We start from the raw sequence: 21,672 nt of genomic DNA, 5'->3' as shown, positions 1-21,672 counted from the left end.
CTTGATAATTCACATCTTGCATAACTTACGGTTTTGGGCAGTTCCAGCTAGTAGAAATGTAACCTAAAACCAGAAAGTCAAGTCCCCAAAGCTTTAAACTTATCAAATGTGTATCTGTACTTAAACTCACATTATTTATAGGAAAGGTCCCCTGGTTGTCACTTAACAGTGGTGCTTCTCAGATGATCTTTGGTGAGTGACCAGTTTATCACTAATCTATCATGAGACGTTAATTTTTTTGAAATAAGTTTATTGAAATATAATTTACATATCATAAAATTCAACTGTTTTAAGTGTACAATTCAGTGACTTGTAGTAAATTTAATGAGTTTTGCAACCATAACCACAATCCAGTTTTAGAACAATTAGAACATTTCCGTTGCCTCAGAAAGATGCTCATTTACAGTTAATCCCCATTCCCAGCCTCAGCCCCAGGCAACTATGAATCTACTTTCTGTTTTTGTAGATTTTTCTTTTCTGAACATTTCATATAAATGGAATCATAAAGTATGTGGTCTTCTGTGACTGGCTTCTTTCATTTAGCATAATGTTTTGGGATTCATCCATGTTGAAGCATGTACCAGTACTCCATTCCTTTTCATGGCTAACTAACATTCCATTGTATGGCTAGGCCACATTTTATTTATCCATTCATCAGTTGATGGACATTTGGATTGTTTCCACTTTTTTGGCTCTTATGAATAATGCAGCTGTGAGTATTCATGTGCAAATGTATGGCTGGACTTCTCATTCCACTAGGAATGGAATTACTGGATCATACAGTAAATTTAAGTTTTTCAAGAAGTTTCCATACTAGTTTCCAAAGTAGTTGTGCCATTTTACAGTCACATCAGCAGTGTATGAGGGTTTCCATTTCTCTACATCCTTGTCAGTGCTCGTTACTGTCTTTGACAGTGGCCACCCTAGTGAGTGGGATAGGTATCTGACTGTGGTTTTTACTTACATTTTCTAGGGACTAATGGTGTTGGGCATCTGTTCATGTGATTACTTTTTTTATAACATGCAATGAAAACAAATTCTAGAAAAAAGAATTGAAAAAACATGTTCAAAATATAAGCCCCAATTTTTTTTTATTAGAGTGAACAGACATAAAATTGCATTTCAATACATAAAATCAGAACAAAAAATATAAGAAAAAAATTCAAAATCTATGTTTTTCATTGAAAGTGAACATATACAGACAAGATACTCTTCACTCAAATTTTTTGTTCTGCAAAGTCATAACAAAAAAGTTGAGTGAAATAGCAATCCCATATATGCTTTGAAAGAATATCTTGTACTTATTATTCACATATTTATAATTTATATATATTACATTTGTAATAGATTTAGAATTTTTAATGTGGCAAATGAGCTTGTTTCTGGTTTGTTGTAATTTATCTAATCTAGGTTGGATTGATGATGATGAAAATCACAGGAGATAATGTGTATCTTAAATGTTTCCATGTTTTTTTTTAAATAACATACATAGTAGAGATACCAGTCTCACAAAGGTATGTTGATGAGAGTGGAAGTAGAGATCTGAAAGCAGTTTTTGCAAGTTCAGAATATTGGTTTTTAACTGTCATCCAAAATGAGGCAAGTATTGATATATTTTAAAAATTTATTTTCATTCTTTTATTAATAGTCAGTTCTAGCAATTGATCCTGTGAAGCTGTAGTTAAATTTCTTTTTCAGGGTGAAAAAGCAGTTTCCAGATTCTATACATTTTTGGGGTAATAGTTGACAAAATGCCCGTAAAATATTATATATTAAACATGGTTTTACTGCACATGACTAGTACACATTTTGTATCCCATGCAGCTCACCACAAAAATGCAACAGCACCCAAACTGGTCTGTACCCTGTTATGCAAGGCAAGCCTACTGATCATGAGCTTGGATGTTGTGGCACTGTTATGTTGCTATGAAAAGCTTCTAAATTTGTATTCTTATTTTGTGAGTTGTCTCATTGTGGATCAGTGAGAGTTTGTGTACCAATCATTTTATCCCTTTTTCACGTATTATATGGTATCCTAGCCTCAAGGATAGATAAAAGGAATAAGAGGAGTACTGTAGTAGAAGCATCAAAGTGAAATCTGGTGGCTTAACTGAGAGAGAGGGGAAGAAGGTAAGCAGCACTTACTGGCACCTGCTAGGCATACCCATCACTTTATATGCACAGTATAAAAACTGGGACTGAATATCTCCAGTGATACCAGAAAAATGAGATACTTTTATACTTATTGTTTGTTGTTCTATTTTGTTTTATAAACACTTCAGGCTTTTTATAAAAGATGTTGAGATTAGTTTGTGCTGTCTTATAAACCATAGGAAATCTTTCATCTCCTATAATAAACTGATACAGTGTCTCAGCCTTAATACTAGTTAATTCTACCTTATTAATTAAAAACCATTCACACTGGAGTTTAAACTCCTTAAACTAGAACTAGAACTAACAGTCCAGTACAAAACTAGAGAAATGATTCATCATTATGGTCATGTGTCCTTTTACTAGTTCAGTTAAATTTCATATTAATTGGTTTCTTAGTGGTCTTTAATAATCTATTTATAAATCAGTAGCACAGTTAGTCAGAAAAGTCTATGATTTTGTGATTTGGATTATCTCTTTTAAGGTTTTGGCTTGGACAACAGCGTTGCAGACAATCTATAAAACACTTGCCTACAATAAGCAGTGAAACATTGCAGCTGTCCAATTATTCAACCCATCCTATTGGAAACCTTTCTAAGAATAAGCTGTTCATTAAACTTACCCGTCTTCCACAGTACTACATTGTAAGTATGCAAAGGGGTGATTTGGGTGATCGAGTTCAGTAATTCTATTAGTATCTTGAATAATTTATTGTTTGGTTTAATTTGCAAATGTATTTTATTGGATATTTGAATTTTGTATAGTGATTCTCAACCCAGGAGAGGGGAGAGATGGTAGGGATGAGGGAGAGAGGAAAATCATGTCTGTAAGAAATTACATAATGATTAGGCAGGGTTGGTGAATATAAGGTATGCCCCTATCCCTCACCCTAGGATCTCTCCTGTAGTGAGGCCTAGTTTCTGCTTGGAATGAGGCATCTCTGTGTAAGAAAAAATTTGAAAGCAACTACTGTGAAGGTTTGGAGATGTTTTGGTGTCAGATAAACTTGTTTGGTTTTAATCAAATGTTAACTTGCATAACGCTGCCTTTTAAATACGGCTGACTAAAGTAGCTTTATTTTCTCATCCTTAATTGATTGAAGACATATATATCCATTTTATTGATTGCATGTACCTTTCAGTACACAGTAAAATCCTCATTCCTTTTACACTCTAGATGTTTTCTAGTAGTTTCTTTGAGATCATTGAATTGGTTAAAATTTGCAAGAGTTTGAAATATGGACTCATATATTTTATAAATATATTTCCTGCTTGTAGAAATTTTTGTGTACACCAAGTAGATACTTTTAGATAAGATTCTAAGGTGTTTGAAACAACTTAATTCAGGATTGTTGGTTGAAGGTAATGGGAGTGAATTTTTTTTAAGGTTTTAAGCTGTACTTTTAAAAGATACTGTCATAAAAAGGTACCCTGTGTAGCCTGATATATCTTAAGTTAGGGTTACTTATGTCGATGAATAAGTCTGTCATGGATGTGAAGTTCACTTTTTTCTGAATTCTGAAACACCAGCTGTGGAACTAGATCTGGCACGTGACAGAACATTGTTGTTTCAGTTCTCCGTGAGCTGCCCGGTCTACATATGAAATGACATACATAATAATCAAACCTATGAACACACAAAGATCTTTTGTACCCAGCCACACACAAAATAAAATGGTTATAATTTATTACTTTCTGACCTTATTTAGTATCAACAAAAAGCCAGGCTTTAAGTTTCAGTGACTAGTGATTTACTATAAAGCAATAATTTGTTTCACATGGTTTAGACCAAAACTGAATGTATACTACTCTTCATCCTTCATCTTTCTCACTTAGGGATGATACATTCATAGTAGTGGGAAAAACTACCATGGACATTAAGAACAGAGGAAAGTCTTACTGCCTTTAAATGTCTTTCTGCTATTTTACTTTCGCCAGCTTTATTGAGATATAATTTATATACAGTAAAAATTCAGACGTTTTAGTGTCTGAAGTTTAATAAATGCATACAGTTTTGTAACTGCCATCACCCCCCAGAACTCCCTCATGCTCCCCTCTATAATCAGACCCTCCCCCCACTCTCATCTAGTGACCATGGACCTGTTTTCTGTCTGTGGTTTTGCCTTTCAGTTTAGTTTCTTTCACTCAGCATAATGCCTTTGATTTTCATCCATATCGTTGTATATATGATAGTTCATTCTTTTTATTGCTGAGTAGTGTTGCATGGTATGGATGTATCACAGTTTGTTTAACCAGCCTCTCATTGAAGGCCATCTGGGTTGTTTCCAGTTTGGGGCAATTGTGAATAAAGCCGCTATAAGCCTTTGCATATAGATTTTTTTGTGAACATAAGTTTTCTTTTGGATAAGTAACTAAAAGTGGGATTGTTGGGTCATACACTAAGTGTATGCTTAGCTTTATAAGAAACTGCCAAACTGTTTTCCAAAGTGGCCAGACCATCTTGCATTCCTGCCAGCAATACATGAGAGTTCTAGTTGCCCTGCAATTCTTGCCAGCACTTGGTATTGTGATTTTTTAAAAAATGTTAGCTATTCGGGACTTCCCTGGTGGCTCAGTGGTTAAGAATCCGCCTGGTTAAGAATCCGCCTGCCAATGCAGGGGACACAGGTTCGAGCCCTGGTCTGGGAGGATCCCACATGCTGCAGAGTAACTAAGCCCGTGTGCCACAACTACTGAGCCTGCACTCTAGAGCCCGCGAGCCACAACTACTGAGCCTGTGTGCCACAACTACTGGAGCCCATGCTCCGCAACACGAGAAGCCACCGCAATGAGAAGCTCGCACACCACAACAAAGAGAAGCCCCCGCTCGCCACAACTAGAGAAAGCCCACGTGCAGCAACGAAGACCCAATGCAGCCAAAAATAAATAAATACATAACTTAATAATAAAAAAACCCATAAACCACAACAGTAATTTCTTAAAAAAAAATGTTAGCCATTCTGATAGATGTGTAGTAGTATCTTATTGTAGTCTTGATTTATGCTGCCCTGATGGCTGATGATGTTGAATATCATTTCATGTGCTGATTTGCCATCCGTATATCTTTAGTGAAGTTCCATTTTACTTTTAATCCTTCCATTTCCTCAGGGGCCTCAGCGTTGATGCTTACGTGTTGACCAAACAATTTCCTGAAGAGAGTGTGTGGGGAGGAGGGGGTGGAGAGAAGGGAGGCAGGAACAGAGACATAAAAGTGTGTGTTGGTCAAGAGCCTTGTCCAATGGCATTCATGTCTCTCACTTCTTAAAGTATTTAGGGGACTTTTCTTAAATTGTAGGTAGACCTTGAAAATAGTAAGCTGTTATAGTGAGTAAGAGCAAGGTCTCTGGATCCAGACTTCTAGGATCAAAACATTTCACTTCTCAGCTCTGAGACCTTGGGCAATTAACCTAATTTTTTTGTGCCTCAGTTTCTTTATCAGAAAAATGAAGATAAGAATCCCTACTTCATAGAGTTTTTAGGAGGATTAAATGTGTTAACATCTGTCAAGTACTTAGGACAGTACGTGGCACATAGTAAGTTCTATGTCAGTGGTAACTACTGTTGATGTTATCCTCACAGTGACTGTATATTTCAGTTGAAAAATCAGGGTTTATTTTTATATGCTTCCAAGTATGAGAGGTAGTTGTCATTTTTCCTCTGCCATAAGAGTGGAATTCTTAGGCTGTTTCATTGGTTAAGAGAGACAGCAGGGCAATTTAAAATAGATACCATTCTTGGGCTTCCCTGGTGGCACAGTGGTTGAGAATCTGCCTGCCAATGCAGGGGACACGGGTTCGAGCCCTGGTCTGGGAAGATCCCACATGCCACGGAGCAACTAGGCCCGTGAGCCACAACTACTGAGCCTGCGCGTCTGGAGCCTGTGCTCCGCAACAAGAGAGGCCATGATAGTGAGAGGCCCGCGCACAGCGATGAAGAGTGGCCCCCGCTTGCCGCAACTAGAGAAAGCCCTAGCACAGAAACGAAGACCCAACATAGCAATCAATCAATCAATCAATCAATCTTTAAAAAAAAAAATAGATACCATTCTAGAAAATCTAGCAGACCCACTGGACTTAAGCAGAAAATGTTTTCAATTTATAAGCTAAGGTATGAATTCAAGAACACCTAATGCCGATGGTCTAAATGTTCCATTTGCTCTAGTTTATGGTTGCATTTACTTTTATCATTGTTCTTTAGCCTGATCTATTTTTTTAGAAAACAAATTACATATTTAATTGCAGTGCTTTTTTTTTTTTTTTGAGATCATGACTGATTTGTCCTTGTTTAAAGAAAAAAGACATCCACATTAGGTATATAATTCTGAGCCCTACTTGATATAAGGAGGAAAATATCCAACACTTATCAGTTATGTCTCTGAGTCTCATTTCTGATTTGGGGCCTTTTTAGGTTGTGGAGATGTTGGAGGTTCCCAATAAACCCACACAGCTGTCATACAAGTACTACTTCATGTCTGTGAATGCTGCAGATCGTGAAGACAGCCCTGTCATGGCCCTCCTGCTGCAGCAGTTCAAGGAAAACATCCAGGAATTAGTTTATCGTACAAAAAACGGGAAACAGCCTAGAAGCAGTACCAAGCGCAAGGTATGATCACATACAGAAATGAACACAGGGTTTGCGTGTATTAACTTTGCTGTGCTCTTTAACCATTTTTAAATGGGAAAGAATTTGGTATGGTTTTTAAGAGACTGAGCAGCAATAAGGTTTAGGTAACAAATGTCTACATATTCTTGAAAATGTTTCTCTCTTAATTAATAATTATATACCATTTTCCACAAGACAGCTTGTTAAATACATAATATTTACTACTAAATTTCCAGCGTTTAGGTCAATATTTGCTCAGTAAATATTTGTTGAATGAATTAACATTTGTTTTGGTTAACCTTGACTTTTGTTATAGTAGTACAACTGCCTTAACTAATTGCATCACATGTACATTTTTTACCCACTTGCGTTCTTTACTTAAATTCTAGTTGTCTGATGATCTGTGTCCAGTAGAACCCAAGAAAACCAAACGATCAGGAGAAATGTGTGCCTTCAATAAAGTTCTAGCTCACTTTGTCGCTATGTGTGATACAAATATGCCATTTGTAGGACTTCGGTTGGAGGTAATTTGGGGTACTCTGAGTAATTTTTAAATGCCTTGCTAAAGCTACATGAATTCCATTAGGAGAACCAGATGGTTGTGATCTTGTATATTTTGGGAGGGGTGGGGTTGAAATCACAGCATCTCGTGGTATACATGTAAAACATGACTTAAATTATTTCATCTCTCTGGTTCCAAATTGTGGGCCTTCTGTTCTTTGTGGAAATGGAAAGTAAATTCTTCCTAGTTTAAAAAAAAAAAAAGGACAACTTTTGAGAATTAACATCTTTTATACCTCTTAGGAGCATGATTTACCCTTTTAGAGATGGTTAGTTGATAAAGGGGTGGCTCATTTTTCAGTGGGTGAAGCTGTACATATTGCTTACTAATAAAATTGGGTTCCTTTCTGAGAAGCAGGTCAGAAAGAATATTAAACTAAATTTTTACTTTTTTCCCATGGAAGAAGCAGTAGACTTATGCAGAGTTAGTGTCTTTCAAGAGTACACAATTGTGATATCCAGCATGATCCCCAATCATGAAAGTAAAGGGAGGTAACAGAACCTGCATTTTTGTATTTCCAAAAAGGGCTTTGGCCAAGGATTGGCAGCCCTTAAAAGTAATACATCAAAACCTTAATTATTTCCCTCTAGTTTAAAGTTTTACTTTCTGTAAGACTCCTCCCCTCTGTAAATTATTGGGAATGAAGAAGAGACCTAGAAACATGGAAGTGGATTATTTCAGTTGGGCTGATGATGATAGTCTTGGGAAGACTTGTTGAAAACATTTTGATGCTTTAGAGCAGGAATCAGCAGACTTTTTCTATAAAGGGCCAGATGGTAAATATTTTAGGCCTTTGTGGGTCATAGTCTTTTATTACAGCTTTTCAAATCTGCTGTTGTAGTGTGAGCCAGCCATAGTTGATATTTAACAAATGAGTGTGGCTATGTTCCAGCAAAACTTTATTTACCAAAACAGGCAGTGTCTGGATTTGGCCCACGAGCTGTTGTATGCCAACCACTGCTTTATAGGGCTTTGGGATCTGAAGGCCGAGAATAAGGTGTGAAATTGTGAGGAGCAGCAGTAGCCCAGAAAATCCAAGCCCAGAAATAGGCTAAAGTAGATACTTATGTCCACGATGTCCCAGCTCCTAGAACTGTGAGTTTGACAGATGTCCTCTTGTCTGGGAACTGGCCAAAGCTCCAAAACTGTGCAGTGTCCGTGCTTCTATCTACTTAACTGTGTTGTTGGGCTTTTTCATCGTGCCATGTGGATTGGTTACATGAATGTCATTCAGTTACTCCCTTGCAGTGGGAAGGGAGGCTACATGATGCCCAGGGACAGTGTAATGCCTCATTCATTGTCTGCTGTCTTCCCCATTACCCACAGGCTAGAAGTCGCAAAAACTTGTGTCTTCATAGTGTCCCTATAGACACCTGTAGACATATGGCCTCTGTCCCCCTTCTCTGTGCTCCTATACCTGTTGCACACATAGGCCATGTAACATTCTGTAGTAGTCTACTGAACTCAGTCAAGCTGTTAAAAACTTAACTTTTTCTTCTCTCAATGAAAAAGACATGTTAAAGGTAAAAGCAAGCACATTTTCTGCTTAAGGTAATTTATATTGAAATGTGAGTAACTAAATCTAATCTTACCAGGAATGTTTATATTTCTGATCCATAGAAGAGAAGCAGTGTTTTTGAGCCCTCCCACACTTTGCTTCCTTTTGAATCTGGACCCCTACTGCCTATTTGGTCAGCAGCTATTTTCCTAAACCTCTGGTCTTCCCAGGCCCAAAAAGCAGGGCTCAGTGAAATGCTTAGGGCTGCCTTAAATCCTTTCTGGAACAAGGTGGGTATAAATAAATAAATAGTCTGTCAGAGAAGACCTGGGAATATGTGCTGAAGGAAAGCATTTCTTTGCTAGATCAGATGACTTCCTGGCATACCCAAATAACCTGTAGTTCCACTGATAGGGCCTCAGGCACTATCCCTGCATTTATCTTTTTAACTCATTTACTGAGTCCTCCAATTGGGAATGATATCTCACTGGGTAAATGCATAAAGTGGAAATCTTTTCTTCTTGGGTTTCACGGAGGAAATAGTTGTTAAAAATAAAAATGTATTCCAGAAAAGTTATAAACTGAAAAATATTGTTTGTGATTAAAAATGAGATGTGGCTATGACTCGAACTTTGTTTTCAAACAAACATAATTGAATCACACAAGAAAACCAGTCTTATTTGGTCTCCCAGGAAATTGGATGATGGGGGCACAATGTTCATGCCTAATATGTTGTCACTTTGGGACAGAGTGACCCTAGTACAGATGCCACGAGACTAGAGACAGTAGTACTTAGAAAAGGTAGTTTCCTTTGTAAAATTGGTGGTCTGACATAACTGTGCTTTTCTCTTTTCAGCTGTCCAATCTGGAGATTCCACATCAAGGAGTGCAAATGGAAGGTGATGGCTTCAGTCATGCGATTCGCTTATTGAAGTAAGTCCCCGTCATGTGTCTGACTTGGTGCCACACACTGCAGCCAGTGCTGCGCCTCTCCTTCCGTGAGTCAGCGTAAAGCAGAGTTCAGAACCTGCGGATGTCACAGATTTCTGCATGGAATTACTGCAGTCTGGGGGAGCATTCTCTTTCACCTGCCAAGTGGAGATCCAGCAGCACTTGGTATTTTAGGATGTCTTTCCTCTGGCTTATCTTTCATTCATTCAACAGGTGTTGACTGAGTGTGAGTATGTGTCAGCCTTGAATTCTGATAGGGCCCTTCAGGATGCTGTGGGTTCACATAGCAGGGGGATCTGGGCCAGTTCAGAAGTCAGGAAGGGTATCCCTGAGGAAGTACCAGTTGTACCTAGACTGAAGGAGAGGTAAGAATTAGCCAGAGGAAAGGGAGCTAGAGTGGGAGTGGGCACCCCTAACCAGAAGGAATAACTGCTAAAATGAAGGCTTAGAGGGAAGGGAAAGCTCGGCATCCTGGAGCTGAAGGAAGTTGGGCGTGGCAGGAGTTAGGAGAGATGAGCTAGAGACGTAAGCAGGAAGGGGTCAGATCCTGTAGGGCCTTTGTAAGTGTCCTTAAGGAATGTAGACTTTACCACAATGGCAGTAAGAAGCCATCAGATGATTTTAAGCAGAAACTGACATCATTAGATAGGTGTTTTTGAAAGCTCACCCTGATAGGGGAACAAGACTGAAGTAGCAAAACTAGTTGCTGAACTCGTTCACACCAGAGTTCTTGGTAGCTTGGACCAGAGAAAGTTCCATAAGGACTTAGGGGATGAAATCTTAAGGGGTTGGTGATTAGATTGATGTCGGAGGTGAGAAAGAGGAGAAGGTGGCAAAGATAACTCTTAGTTTTATCTTGGGCAAATGATGGATGACAGTGAATGTTTTCCGAGACGGGACTGAAGATGTGAGTTTGAAGGGGCTTTGCTAAGTTTGAGGTGCCTAGACATCCCTTTGGGCAGGCAGGGGTGTGTCTCAAGCCCAGGTGACTGGTCTGGGCAGGAGAAGTAAATGAGTCAGTACCAAGGTGAAAGTAATTGAGCTGGGATAGTAACTTAGATCACCAGGAAAGAGCACGCGGAGGGAGATGGGCAGAGGGCTTCGTTCTAAACGGATAGAGGACAAGGGGGCCAAAGGATGCTTAGAGGGAAAACTAAGGCAGCGTGTGTGATTTATAAGGTGACCAGGATGGACTTGCAAAGCTAGAATGCCATTTAAGAGATCATCCTTTTTGGTGCACAAAGCAGTTTTCTTTTTTGGGCATTTGTATTGTTTATTAGACGTTGCTTAATAATATAAATCATAGAAGCAATTTTTATTTATTGAATTCCTGTCTGCCAAGACTTGGCGGCTCTGCAATTTGAGCCAGCGGGGCTTTAATTTTTGTTACTTGGGAATCAATTTGCCCTGTGGAAGATGGGAGGGACTCGCAGATAGCGTGCACTCCACCCATGTGTCATGGTGCTCACGTTAGATAAAGAGTTGAAGAACTAGAATAGCTGCCCTGCCTGGTTACCTTAATGCCATCTCCACAAAAAGCTTTCTGGGGAGAGAGCTGGTCTTAGAATAGACATCAAAAGGAAAATGTAAAACTTTTAATTAATTTGCCTTTGGTTTTATATTACTTCTGCCTAAAGTATAGGGTTTTTTTCTGTTTACTCTTTTTGACAACTGTAGATTAATAGATGATGATAACGTTTGTGTTCTATTCTCTTAGTTATATTTTTCATGTTTTGCAAGAATCTTAAAATATCTTGCTCTCGGCATTTTTACAAAAGAAATTTCAGTCCCCTTTATTCTTTTTTTTTTTTTTTTCAAACATCTTTATTGAAGTATAATTGCCCCACAATAGTGTGTTAGCTTCTGCTCTACAACAAAGTGAATCAGCTACACATATACAATACGTTCCCATCTCTCTTCCCTCTTGCATCTCCCCCCCTCCCCCCCTCCCCATCCCACCCCCCTAGGCGGCCACAAAGCACCGAGCTGATCTCCCTGTGCTATGCGGCTGCTTCCCACTAGTTATCTATTTTACATTTGGTAGTGTATATATGTCCATGACACTCTCTTACCCTGTCACATCTCACCCCACCCCCTCCCCATATCCTCAAGTCCATTCTCTAGTAGGTCTGTGTCTTTATTCCCGTCTTGCCACTAGGTTCTTCATGGCCTTTTTTTTTTTTTTTTCCCTTAGATTCTATATATATGTGTTAGCATACTGTATTTGTTTTTCTCTTTCTGACTTACTTCACTCTGTATGACAGACTCTAACTCCATCCACCTCATTACAAATACCTCCATTTCATTTCTTTTTATGGCTGAGTAATATTCCATTATATATATGTGCCACATCTTCTTTATCCATTCATCTGTCGATGGACATTTAGGTTGCTTCCATGTCCTGGCTATTGTAAATAGAGCTGCAATGAACATTTTGGTACATGACTCTTTTTGACCTATGGTTTTCTCAGGGTATATGCCCAGTAGTGGGATTGCTGGGTCGTATGGTAGTTCTATTTGTAGTTTTTTAAGGAACCTCCATACTGTTCTCCATAGTGGCTGTATCAATTTACATTCCCACCAACAGTGCAAGAGTGTTCCCTTTCCTCCACACCCTCTCCAGCATTTATTGTTTCTAGATTTTTTGATGATGGCCATTCTGACCGGTGTGAGATGATATCTCATTGTAGTTTTGATTTGCATTTCTCTAATGATTAATGATGTTGAGCATTCTTTCATGTGTCTGTAGGCCATCTGTATATCTTCTTTGGAGAAATGTCTATTTAGATCTTCTGCCCATTTTTGGATTGGGTTGTTCGTTTTTTTGTTATTGAGCTGCATGAGCTGCTTGTAAATCTTGGAGATTAATCCTTTGTCAGTTGCTTCATTTGCAAATATTTTCTCCCATTCTGAGGGTTGTCTTTTGGTCTTGTTTATGGTTTCCTTTGCTGTGCAAAAGCTTTTAAGTTTCATTAGGTCCCATTTGTTTATTTGTGTTCTTATTTCCATTTCTCTGGGAGCTGGGTCAAAAAGAATCTTGCTGTGATGTATGTCATAGAGTGTTCTGCCTATGTTTTCCTCTAAGAGTTTGATAGTGTCTGCCCTTACACTTAGGTCTTTAATCCATTTTGAGTTTATTTTTGTGCATGGTGTCAGGGAGTGTTCTAGTTTCATACTTTTACATGTTCCTGTCCAATTTTCCCAGCACCACTTATTGAAGAGGCTGTCTTTTCTCCACTGTATATGCTTGCCTCCTTTATCAAAGATAAGTTGACCATATGTGTGTGGGTTTATCTCTGGGCTTTCTATCCTGTTCCATTGATCTATATTTCTGTTTTTGTGCCAGTACCAAACTGTCTTGATTACTGAAGCTTTGTAATATAGTCTGAAGTCAGGGAGCCTGATTCCCCCAGCTCCATTTTTCGTTCTCAAGATTGCTTTGGCTATTCGGGGTCTTTTGTGTTTCCATACAAATTGTGAAATTTTTTGTTCTAGTTCTGTGAAAAATGACAGTGGTAGTTTGATAGGGATTGCATTGAATCTGTAGATTGCTTTGGGTAGTAGAGTCATTTTCACAATGTTGATTCTTCCAATCCAGGAACATGGTATATCTCTCCATCTATTTGTATCATCTTTAATTTCTTTCATCAGTGTCTTATAATTCTCTGCATACAGGTCTTTTGTCTCCTTAGGTAGGTTTATTCCTAGATATTTTATTCTTTTTGTTGCAATGGTAAATGGGAGTGTTTTCTTAATTTCACTTTCAGATTTTTCGTCATTAGTGTATAGAAATGCAAGAGATTTCTGTGCATTAATTTTGTATCCTGCTACTTTACCAAATTCATTGACTAGCTCTAGGAGTTTTCTGGTAGCATCTTTAGGATTCTCTATGTATAGTATCATGTCATCTGCAAATAGTGACAGCTTTACTTCTTCTTTTCCGATTTGGATTGCTTTTATTTCTTTGTCTTCTCTGATTGCTGTGGCTAACACTTCCAAAACTATGTTGAATAATAGTGGTGAGAGTGGGCAACCTTGTCTTGTTCCTGATCTTAGTGGAAATGGTTTCAGTTTTTCACCATTGAGGACAATGTTGGCTGTGGGTTTGTCATATATGGCCTTTATTATGTTGAGGAAAGTTCCCTCTATGCCTACTTTCTGCAGGGCTTTTATCATAAATGGGTGTTGAATTTTGTCAAAAGCTTTCTCTGCATCTATTGAGATGATCATATGGTTTTTCTCCTTCAATTTGTTAATATGGTGTATCACATTGATTGATTTGTGTATATTGAAGAATCCTTGCATTCCTGGAATAAACCCCACTTGATCATGGTGTATGATCCTTTTAATGTGCTGTTGGATTCTGTTTGCTAGTATTTTGTTGAGGATTTTTGCATCTATGTTCATCAGTGATATTGGCCTGTAGTTTTCTTTCTTTGTGACATCTTTGTCTGGTTTTGGTATCAGGGTGATGGTGGCCTCGTAGAATGAGTTGGGGAGTGTTCCTCCCTCTGCAATATTTTGGAAGAGTTTGAGAAGGATAGGTGTTAGCTCTTCTCTAAATGTTTGATAGAATTCGCCTGTGAAGCCATCTGGTCCTGGGCTTTTGTTTGTTGGAAGGTTTTTAATCACAGTTTCAATTTCAGTGCTTGTGATTGGTCTGTTCATATTTTCTATTTCTTCCTGGTTCAGTCTCGGCAGTTTGTGCATTTCTAAGAATCTGTCCATTTCTTCCAGGTTGTCCATTTTATTGGCATATAGTTGCTTGTAGTAATCTCTCATGATCTTTTGTATTTCTGCAGTGTCAGTGGTTACTTCTCCTTTTTCATTTCTAAGTCTATTGATCTGAGTCTTCTCCCTTTTTCTCTTGATGAGTCTGGCTAATGGTTTATCAATTTTGTTTATCTTCTCAAAGAACCAGCTTTTAGTTTCATTGATTTTTGCTATTGTTTCCTTCATTTCTTTTTCATTTATTTCTGACCTGATCTTTATAATTTCTTTCCTTCTGCTGGCTTTGGGTTTTTTTTGTTCTTCTTTCTCTAATTGCTTTAGGTGCAAGGTTAGGTTGTTTATTCGAGATGTTTCCTGTTTCTTGAGGTAGGCTTGTATTGCTATAAACTTCCCTCTTAGCACTGCTTTTGCTGTGTCCCATAGGTTTTGGGTCGTCGTGTCTCCATTGTCATTTGTTTCTAGGTATTTTTTGATTTCCCCTTTGATTTCTTCAGTAATCACTTCGTTATTAAGTAATGTATTGTGTAGCCTCCATGTGTTTGTATTTTTTACAGATCTTTTCCTGTAATTGATATCTAGTCTCATAGCGTTGTGGTCGGAAAAGATACTTGATACGATTTCAATTTTCTTAAATTTACCAAGGCTTGATTTGTGACCCAAGATATGATCTATCCTGGAGAATGTTCCATGAGCACTTGAGAAAAATGTGTATTCTGTTGTTTTGGGGTGGAATGTCCTATAAATATCAATTAAGTCCATCTTGTTTAATGTATCATTTAAAGCTTGTGTTTCCTTATTTATTTTCATTTTGGATGATCTGTCCATTAGTGAAAGTGGGGTGTTAAAGTCCCCTACTATGATTGTGTTGCTGTCGATTTCCCCTTTTATGGCTGTTAGTATTTGCCTTATGTATTGAGGTGCTCCTATGTTGGGTGCATAAATATTTACAATTGTTATACCTTGCTGTTGGATCGATCCCTTGATCATTATATAGTGTCCTTCTTTGTCTCTTGTAATAGTCTTTATTTTAAAGTCTATTTTGTCTGATATGAGAATTGCTACTCCAGCTTTCTTTTGCTTTCCATTTGCATGGAATATCTTTTTCCATCCCCTCACTTTCAGTCTGTATGTGTCCCTAGGTCTGAAGTGGGTCTCTTGTAGACAGCATATATATGGGTCTTGTTTTTGTATCCATTCAGCCAGCCTGTGTCTTTTGGTGGGAGCATTTAATCCATTTACATTCAAGGTAATTATCGATATGTATGTTCCTATTCCCATTTTCTTAAATGTATTGGGTTTGTTATTGTAGGTGTTTTCCTTCTCTTGTGTTTCTTGCCTAGAGCATTTCCTTTAGCATTTGTTGTAAAGCTGGTTTGGTGGTGCTGAACTCTCTCAGCTTTTGCTTGTCTGTAAAGGTTTTAATTTCTCCATCGAATCTGAATGAGATCCTTGCTGGGTAGAGTAATCTTGGTTGTAGGTTTTTCTCCTTCATCACTTTAAGTATATCCTGCCACTCCCTTCTGGCTTGCAGACTTTCTGCTGAGAGATCAGATGTTAACCTTATGGGGATTCCCTTGTGTGTTATTTGTTTTTTTTCCCTTGCTGCCTTTAATATGTTTTCCTTATATTTAATTTTTGACAGTTTGATTAATATGTGTCTTGGCGTGTTCCTCCTTGGGTTTATCCTGTATGGGACTCTCTGTGCTTCCAGGACTTGATTAACTATTTCCTTTCCCATATTAGGGAAGTTTTCAACTATAATCTCTTCAAAAATTTTCTCAGTCCCTTTCTTTTTCTCTTCTTCTTCTGGTACCCCTATAATTCGAATGTTGGTGCGTTTAATGTTGTCCCAGAGGTCCCTGAGACTGTCCTCAGTTCTTTTCATTCTTTTTTCTTTATCCTGCTCTGTAGTAGTTATTTCCACCATTTTATCTTCCAGGTCACTTATCCTTTCTTCTGCCTCAGTTATTCTACTATTGATCCCATCTAGAGTATTTTTAATTTCATTTATTGTGTTCTTCATCATTGCTTGGTTCTTCTTTAGTTCTTCTACATCCTTGTTAAATGTTTCTTGCATTTTGTCTATTCTATTTCCAAGATTTTGGATCATCCTTACTATCATTATTCTGAATTCTTTTTCAGGTAGACTACCTATTTCCTCTTCATTTGTTAAGTCCAGTGTGTTTTGAGCCTGCTCCTTCATCTGCTGTGTGTTTTTCTGTCGTCTCATTTTGCCTATCTTACTGTGTTTGGGGTCTCCTTTTCACAGGCTGCAGGTTCGTAGTTCCCGTTGTTTTTGGTATCTGTCCCCAGTGGCTAAGGTTGGTTCAGTGGGTTGTGTAGGCTTCCTGGTGGAGGGAACTAGTGCCTGAGTTCTGGTGGCTGAGGCTAGATCTTGTCTTTCTGGTGGGCACGTCCACGTCTGGTGGTGTATTTTGGGGAGTTTGTGGCCTTATTATGATTTTAGGCAGCCTCTCTGCTAATGGATGGGGTTGTGTTCCTGTCTAGCTAGTTGTTTGGCATAGGGTGTCCAGCACTGTAGCTTGCTGGTCGTTGGGTGAAGCTGGGTCTTGATGTTGAGATGGAGATCTCTGGGAGATTTTTGCCGTTTGGTATTACGTGGAGCTGGGAGGTCTCTTGTGGACCAGTGTTCTGAAGTTGGCTCTCCCACCTCAGAGGCACGGCCCTGATGCCTGGCTGGAGCACCAAGAGCCTTTCGTCCACACAGCTCAGAGTAAAAGGGAGAAAAAATAGAAAGAAAGAAAGAAAGAAAGAGGCTATAATATAGTGAAGTAAAATAAAGCTATTGTAAAGCAAAGCTATACAGACAAAATCTCACCCAGAAGCATATACATATACACTCACAAAAAAAAAAAGGAAAAGGGGAAAAATTAATATCTCCTGCTCCCAGAGTCCCCCTCCTGACTTTGGGCTGATTCGTTGTCTATTCAGGTATTCAGCAGATGCAGGCACATCAAGTTGTTTGTGGAGTTTTAATCCGCTGCTTCTGAGGCTGCTGGGAGAGATTTCCCCTTCTCTTCCCTGTTCGCATAGCTCCTGGGGTTCAGCTTTGGATTTGGACCCGCCTCTGCGTGTAGGTCGCCTGAGGGCGTCTGTTCCCCGCCCAGACAGGACGGGGTTAAAGGAGCAGCTGCTTCGGGGGCTCTGGCTCACCCAGGCCGCCGGGAGGAGGGGTACAGAGGAGGCGGGGCGAGCCTGCAGCGTCAGAGGCCGGCGTGACGTTGCACCAGCCTGAGGTGCGCAGTGCGTTCTCCCGGTGATGTTGTCCCCGGATCCCGGGGCCCTGGCAGTGGCGGGCTGCACAGGCTACCGGGAGGGGCGGTGTGGAGAGTGACCTGTGCTCACACACAGGCTTTTTGGAGGCGGCAGCAGCAGCCCCAGCGTCTCACGCCCGTCTCTGGGGTCCGCGCTGATCGCCGCGGCTCGCGCCCTTCTCTGGAGTTCGTTTAGGCGGCGCTCTGAATCCCCTCTCCTTGCCCGCCGCGAAACTAAGAGGCAAGAAAAAGTCTCTTGCCTCTTCGGCAGCTGCAGACCTTTTCCCGGTCTCCCTCCCGGCTAGCTGTGGTGCGCCAACCCCTTCAGGCTGTGTTCACCACGCTGCCAGCCCCAGTCCTCTCCCTGCGATCGGACCGAAGCCGAGCCTCAGCTCCCAGCCCCGCCCGCCCCGGCGGGTGAGCAGACAAGCCTCTCGGGCTGTTGAGCGCTGCTCGGCGCCGAGCCTCTGTGCGGGAGTCTCTCCGTTTTTCCCTCTGCGCCCCTGTTGCTGTGGGATCCGCGCTGATAGCCGCGGCTTGCGCCCTTCTCTGGAGTTCGTTTAGGCGGCGCTCTGAATCCCCTCTCCTTGCCCGCCGCGAAACAAAGAGGCAAGAAAAAGTCTCTTGCCTCTTCGGCAGCTGCAGACTTTTTCCCCGGACTCCCTCCCGGCTAGCTGTGGTGCGCTAACCCCTTCAGGCTGTGTTCACGCCGCCAGCCCCAGTCCTCTCCCTGCTATCCGACGGAAGCCCGAGCCTCAGCTCCCAGCCCCGCCCGCCCCGGCGGCTGAGCAGACAAGCCTCTCGGGCTGGTGAGTGCTGCTCGGCGCCGAGCCTCTGTGCGGGAGTCTCTCCGCTTTGCCCTCCGCACCCCTGTGGCTGCGCTCTCCTCCGTGGCTCCAAAGCTTCCCCCCTCCGCCACCCGCAGTCTCCGCCCGCGAAGGGGCTTCCTAGTGCGTGGAAACCTTTCCTCCTTCACAGCTCCCTCCCACTGGTGCAGGTGCCGTCCCTATTCTTTTGTCTCTGTTATTTCTTTTTTCTTTTGCCCTACCCAAGTACGGGGGGAGTTTCTTGCCTTTTTGGAGGTCGGACGTTTTCTGCCAGCGTTCAGTGGGTGTTCTGTAGGAGCAGTTCCACGTGTAGATGTATTTCTACTGTATCTGTGGGAAGGAAGGTGATCTCCGCGTCTTACTCTTCCGCCATCTTCCGAGCCACCCCCCCCCCTTTATTCTTGAACTCAAGAGAATTCATTATAGTCCTTACCTGGAGAGGAAGCACTTCATATTTTTTAATCTTCATTTTACAATAATTTTTGAGAAAGTCTTTACTATATCCTGGCTATTGTTTTCTTTATTTAAAACTTAAAAGGAAAGTATATAGAATGGATAAAGAGATCTGTTTTGTACAAGCTGTCCATTATCGGGGGTATTTTCTTCATAGAAATGAAGAAGGAAAAAATAATAAATGTCTAAATATGATTTTATTAAATTAAAATCTGGCATAGATCTAATTATAATTAGTAAGTAATTGCTCTAATACATTTCATCTTCAGAAACTCTTCTTTTAAGCATTTAGTCCTAGGTATATTCTTATTAAATGGGAGCATGACTTCAAAGCTTTAAAATTGAGCACATTTTTCTCCTCTTTGCTAAAAAATATGTTCTGTTCTTGTGCAACTTATCTCCTTGGAAATCTGCTGAGCAGGCCTCCTTGTTGTGTCTCTGAAAATATCATGGTAAACACCTTAGACTGCTCTGGTTCATGGGCCTGTTGCCTTGTGCAAACTCAAGAGCCTTGATCCCACCGCACAGATGACACAGTCTCGAGAGCAGCACGCTCGCAGTGCCTTGTTTTGAGCTCTTAAGCAAACTTTCCACCCTCTCCTGAACTAACATTACAGTAATGGGCAGTGGTGCTGGTCCTCCAGCCACGCCCACAAGGTTTTTTCATCTCGTGATTCGTTTGCCTCTGGTAGCTTATGCAAGTAATGCACAGGCCCAGCTCTTTTTGCAAGTTGTGTGACTCGGCTTGTCAGTTATGCGACTGAGTCCTTCTGCATATGCACGTGCAATCTATATAAAATCCACCCCACTTTCCTCGTAGGTGCAATTGTGCTGCTTTTACTAGCACTTTCAGTGATCCTCCTCCCCACTTTTGCACCGCCGGGACATAACGTGGTTACTGATGTTTGTAAAATCCCTCAGAACGAAACTGACACACAGCACATGATGGCTGAGAAGGAGCAGTGCTGACACACATCTGCCCTAGAAGACCAAAGCTTACTTTCTAAATTTGTTCAGTACTCAGAATTACAGGAGAAAAATCAGTCAGGAGTAGCTGTTTAGATCAAAACACTTTTTTGAAATGATAGAAATTTTCAGATATGTTAAATCCATTGTCCGGGAAACATCTTCCTCGGTTCTTAATTTTTGGCGAATATATTGAATAATAGTATTTTGTGTTTGTAACGATTTTGTCAGGTTTCCTTTTGGGGGAACCTGGTTTTTTTTTTTTTTCCACCTCACATGATCATGCAGGGAGGATTAAAGTTATTGTTATTTCTCTCTGTTACATGTATAACCTTAAAAGCAAGTAGATATTTTGCAGGTTCCTTGAAATAAAGCCAATTATATCGGTATCACAGATTAAGAAAGTGACATAGAATGCATTTTCAGGGTCGTGTTGCCCCTGAGAACATAAATTGGAAGGAGTCTTACTTAATTCTTACTTCAAAACATGCTGACTTCTATGTGTTCATTTTCTAACCAGATGGATTTCATGAAATACCTATTTTATGTGAAAGAAAGATAATGTACTGCATTTATATTTTCAAAATCAGGATTTTAAAAATCTATCTGAATTGGCTGCTTTATAACTACTGTGGGTTAGAGGTACATTTTGAGGGGTAAGGGCAGGCAAAAGTCCTCAGTATACCCGAAGTTGAAAGCATATGTGCAGTGTATGCGATTTCTATAATAACTACCCCAAATAAGGTTGGACAGAATCTTCTTGGTAGTGAGTGATAACAAGTATGTAGTATGAAATACTAACTTTTGAAAAAACTTGAAAACCTGTACATTTAAAACAAGCTGTGGTGGAATTTTTAATTAACTGAGAAAATTTCAGTACATTAATTCTATTTTTATGCAACCTGGATAGCTTTCTTTCCCCCTACAGATTTTATTTTTTACCATATACAATCTCTGTCTCTTTTTTCTCTCTTAAATTGTTTATTCTAGGTCAGTGGTTCTCAACCTCAGGGCAGTGTTCCCTGCCAGGGAACATTGAGCAATGTTTGGAGATATTTTTGGTTCTCATTAACTGAGGAGAAGGGGTGGGAGGTGCTACTGGCAGCTGGTAGGTAGAGGCCAGGGCTGCACAGGATAGACCTCCACAGCAAAGAATTCTGCAGCCCAGGATGTCAGTATTGCCGACACTGAGAAACCCTGTTCTAGGTGTTATATCTGAATGAGAGGCCTGAACCAAAATGCCATATTTCTAGTTATATTTGTTGTTTTGTGCTTAGATTTTGATAATTATTATACCAAGTCTGATAATTAACTCACCTTCCCTGTGAGTTAAAGGATAACGTGTAATTAAATATTATCTCATTATTTCATCCATTACTGAAAAAACAGCCAAAATACACTACCTCATAATGTTTTATGACAAATAAGATAGTTCATAAAGCTGCAAGAGATGGGTATTTTAAGACACCGAAGCTAATACATTCCTCTTGTATATGTGGTATATATAAGTGACAGTATGTATGTTAAATGAGTTGATACATGTGTAGCTCCATCACAATGAGTTACCTCTACAGAGGAGGAGGGGAGAAGGCGGGGGGAGATAACGCACCTGAAATTTTGTCATGGCAGTCAGTGATCAAGACTTGGTTTTACTGCA

General features: G+C 40.0%; 1 protein-coding gene across 4 annotated transcripts in view; it reads left to right on the top strand.

Annotated features, from left to right (window-relative positions):
* The window catches only part of MED14 (mediator complex subunit 14), an 81,005-nt gene that overhangs the window by 35,123 nt on the left and 24,210 nt on the right, over positions 1–21,672 (top strand). For all 4 annotated transcript variants that reach the window (XR_009006606.1, XM_057537820.1, XM_057537819.1 and 1 more), the window contains exons 13-16: positions 2,636–2,795; positions 6,558–6,752; positions 7,142–7,276; positions 9,669–9,745. Coding sequence is in view for 3 of the 4 variants with exons in the window: in XM_057537820.1 (XP_057393803.1) it covers positions 2,636–2,795; positions 6,558–6,752; positions 7,142–7,276; positions 9,669–9,745 (567 nt within the window). In the remaining variant the exon portion in view is untranslated. The remainder of the gene's footprint in view (positions 1–2,635; positions 2,796–6,557; positions 6,753–7,141; positions 7,277–9,668; positions 9,746–21,672) is intronic.

The sequence above is a fragment of the Balaenoptera acutorostrata genome, chromosome X (assembly GCF_949987535.1).
Source record: "Balaenoptera acutorostrata chromosome X, mBalAcu1.1, whole genome shotgun sequence".
In the NCBI taxonomy this organism is placed as follows: Eukaryota; Metazoa; Chordata; class Mammalia; order Artiodactyla; family Balaenopteridae; genus Balaenoptera; species Balaenoptera acutorostrata.
Note: the sequence above shows the minus strand (reverse complement) of the source record. Positions and strands in the feature narration are given on the sequence as shown.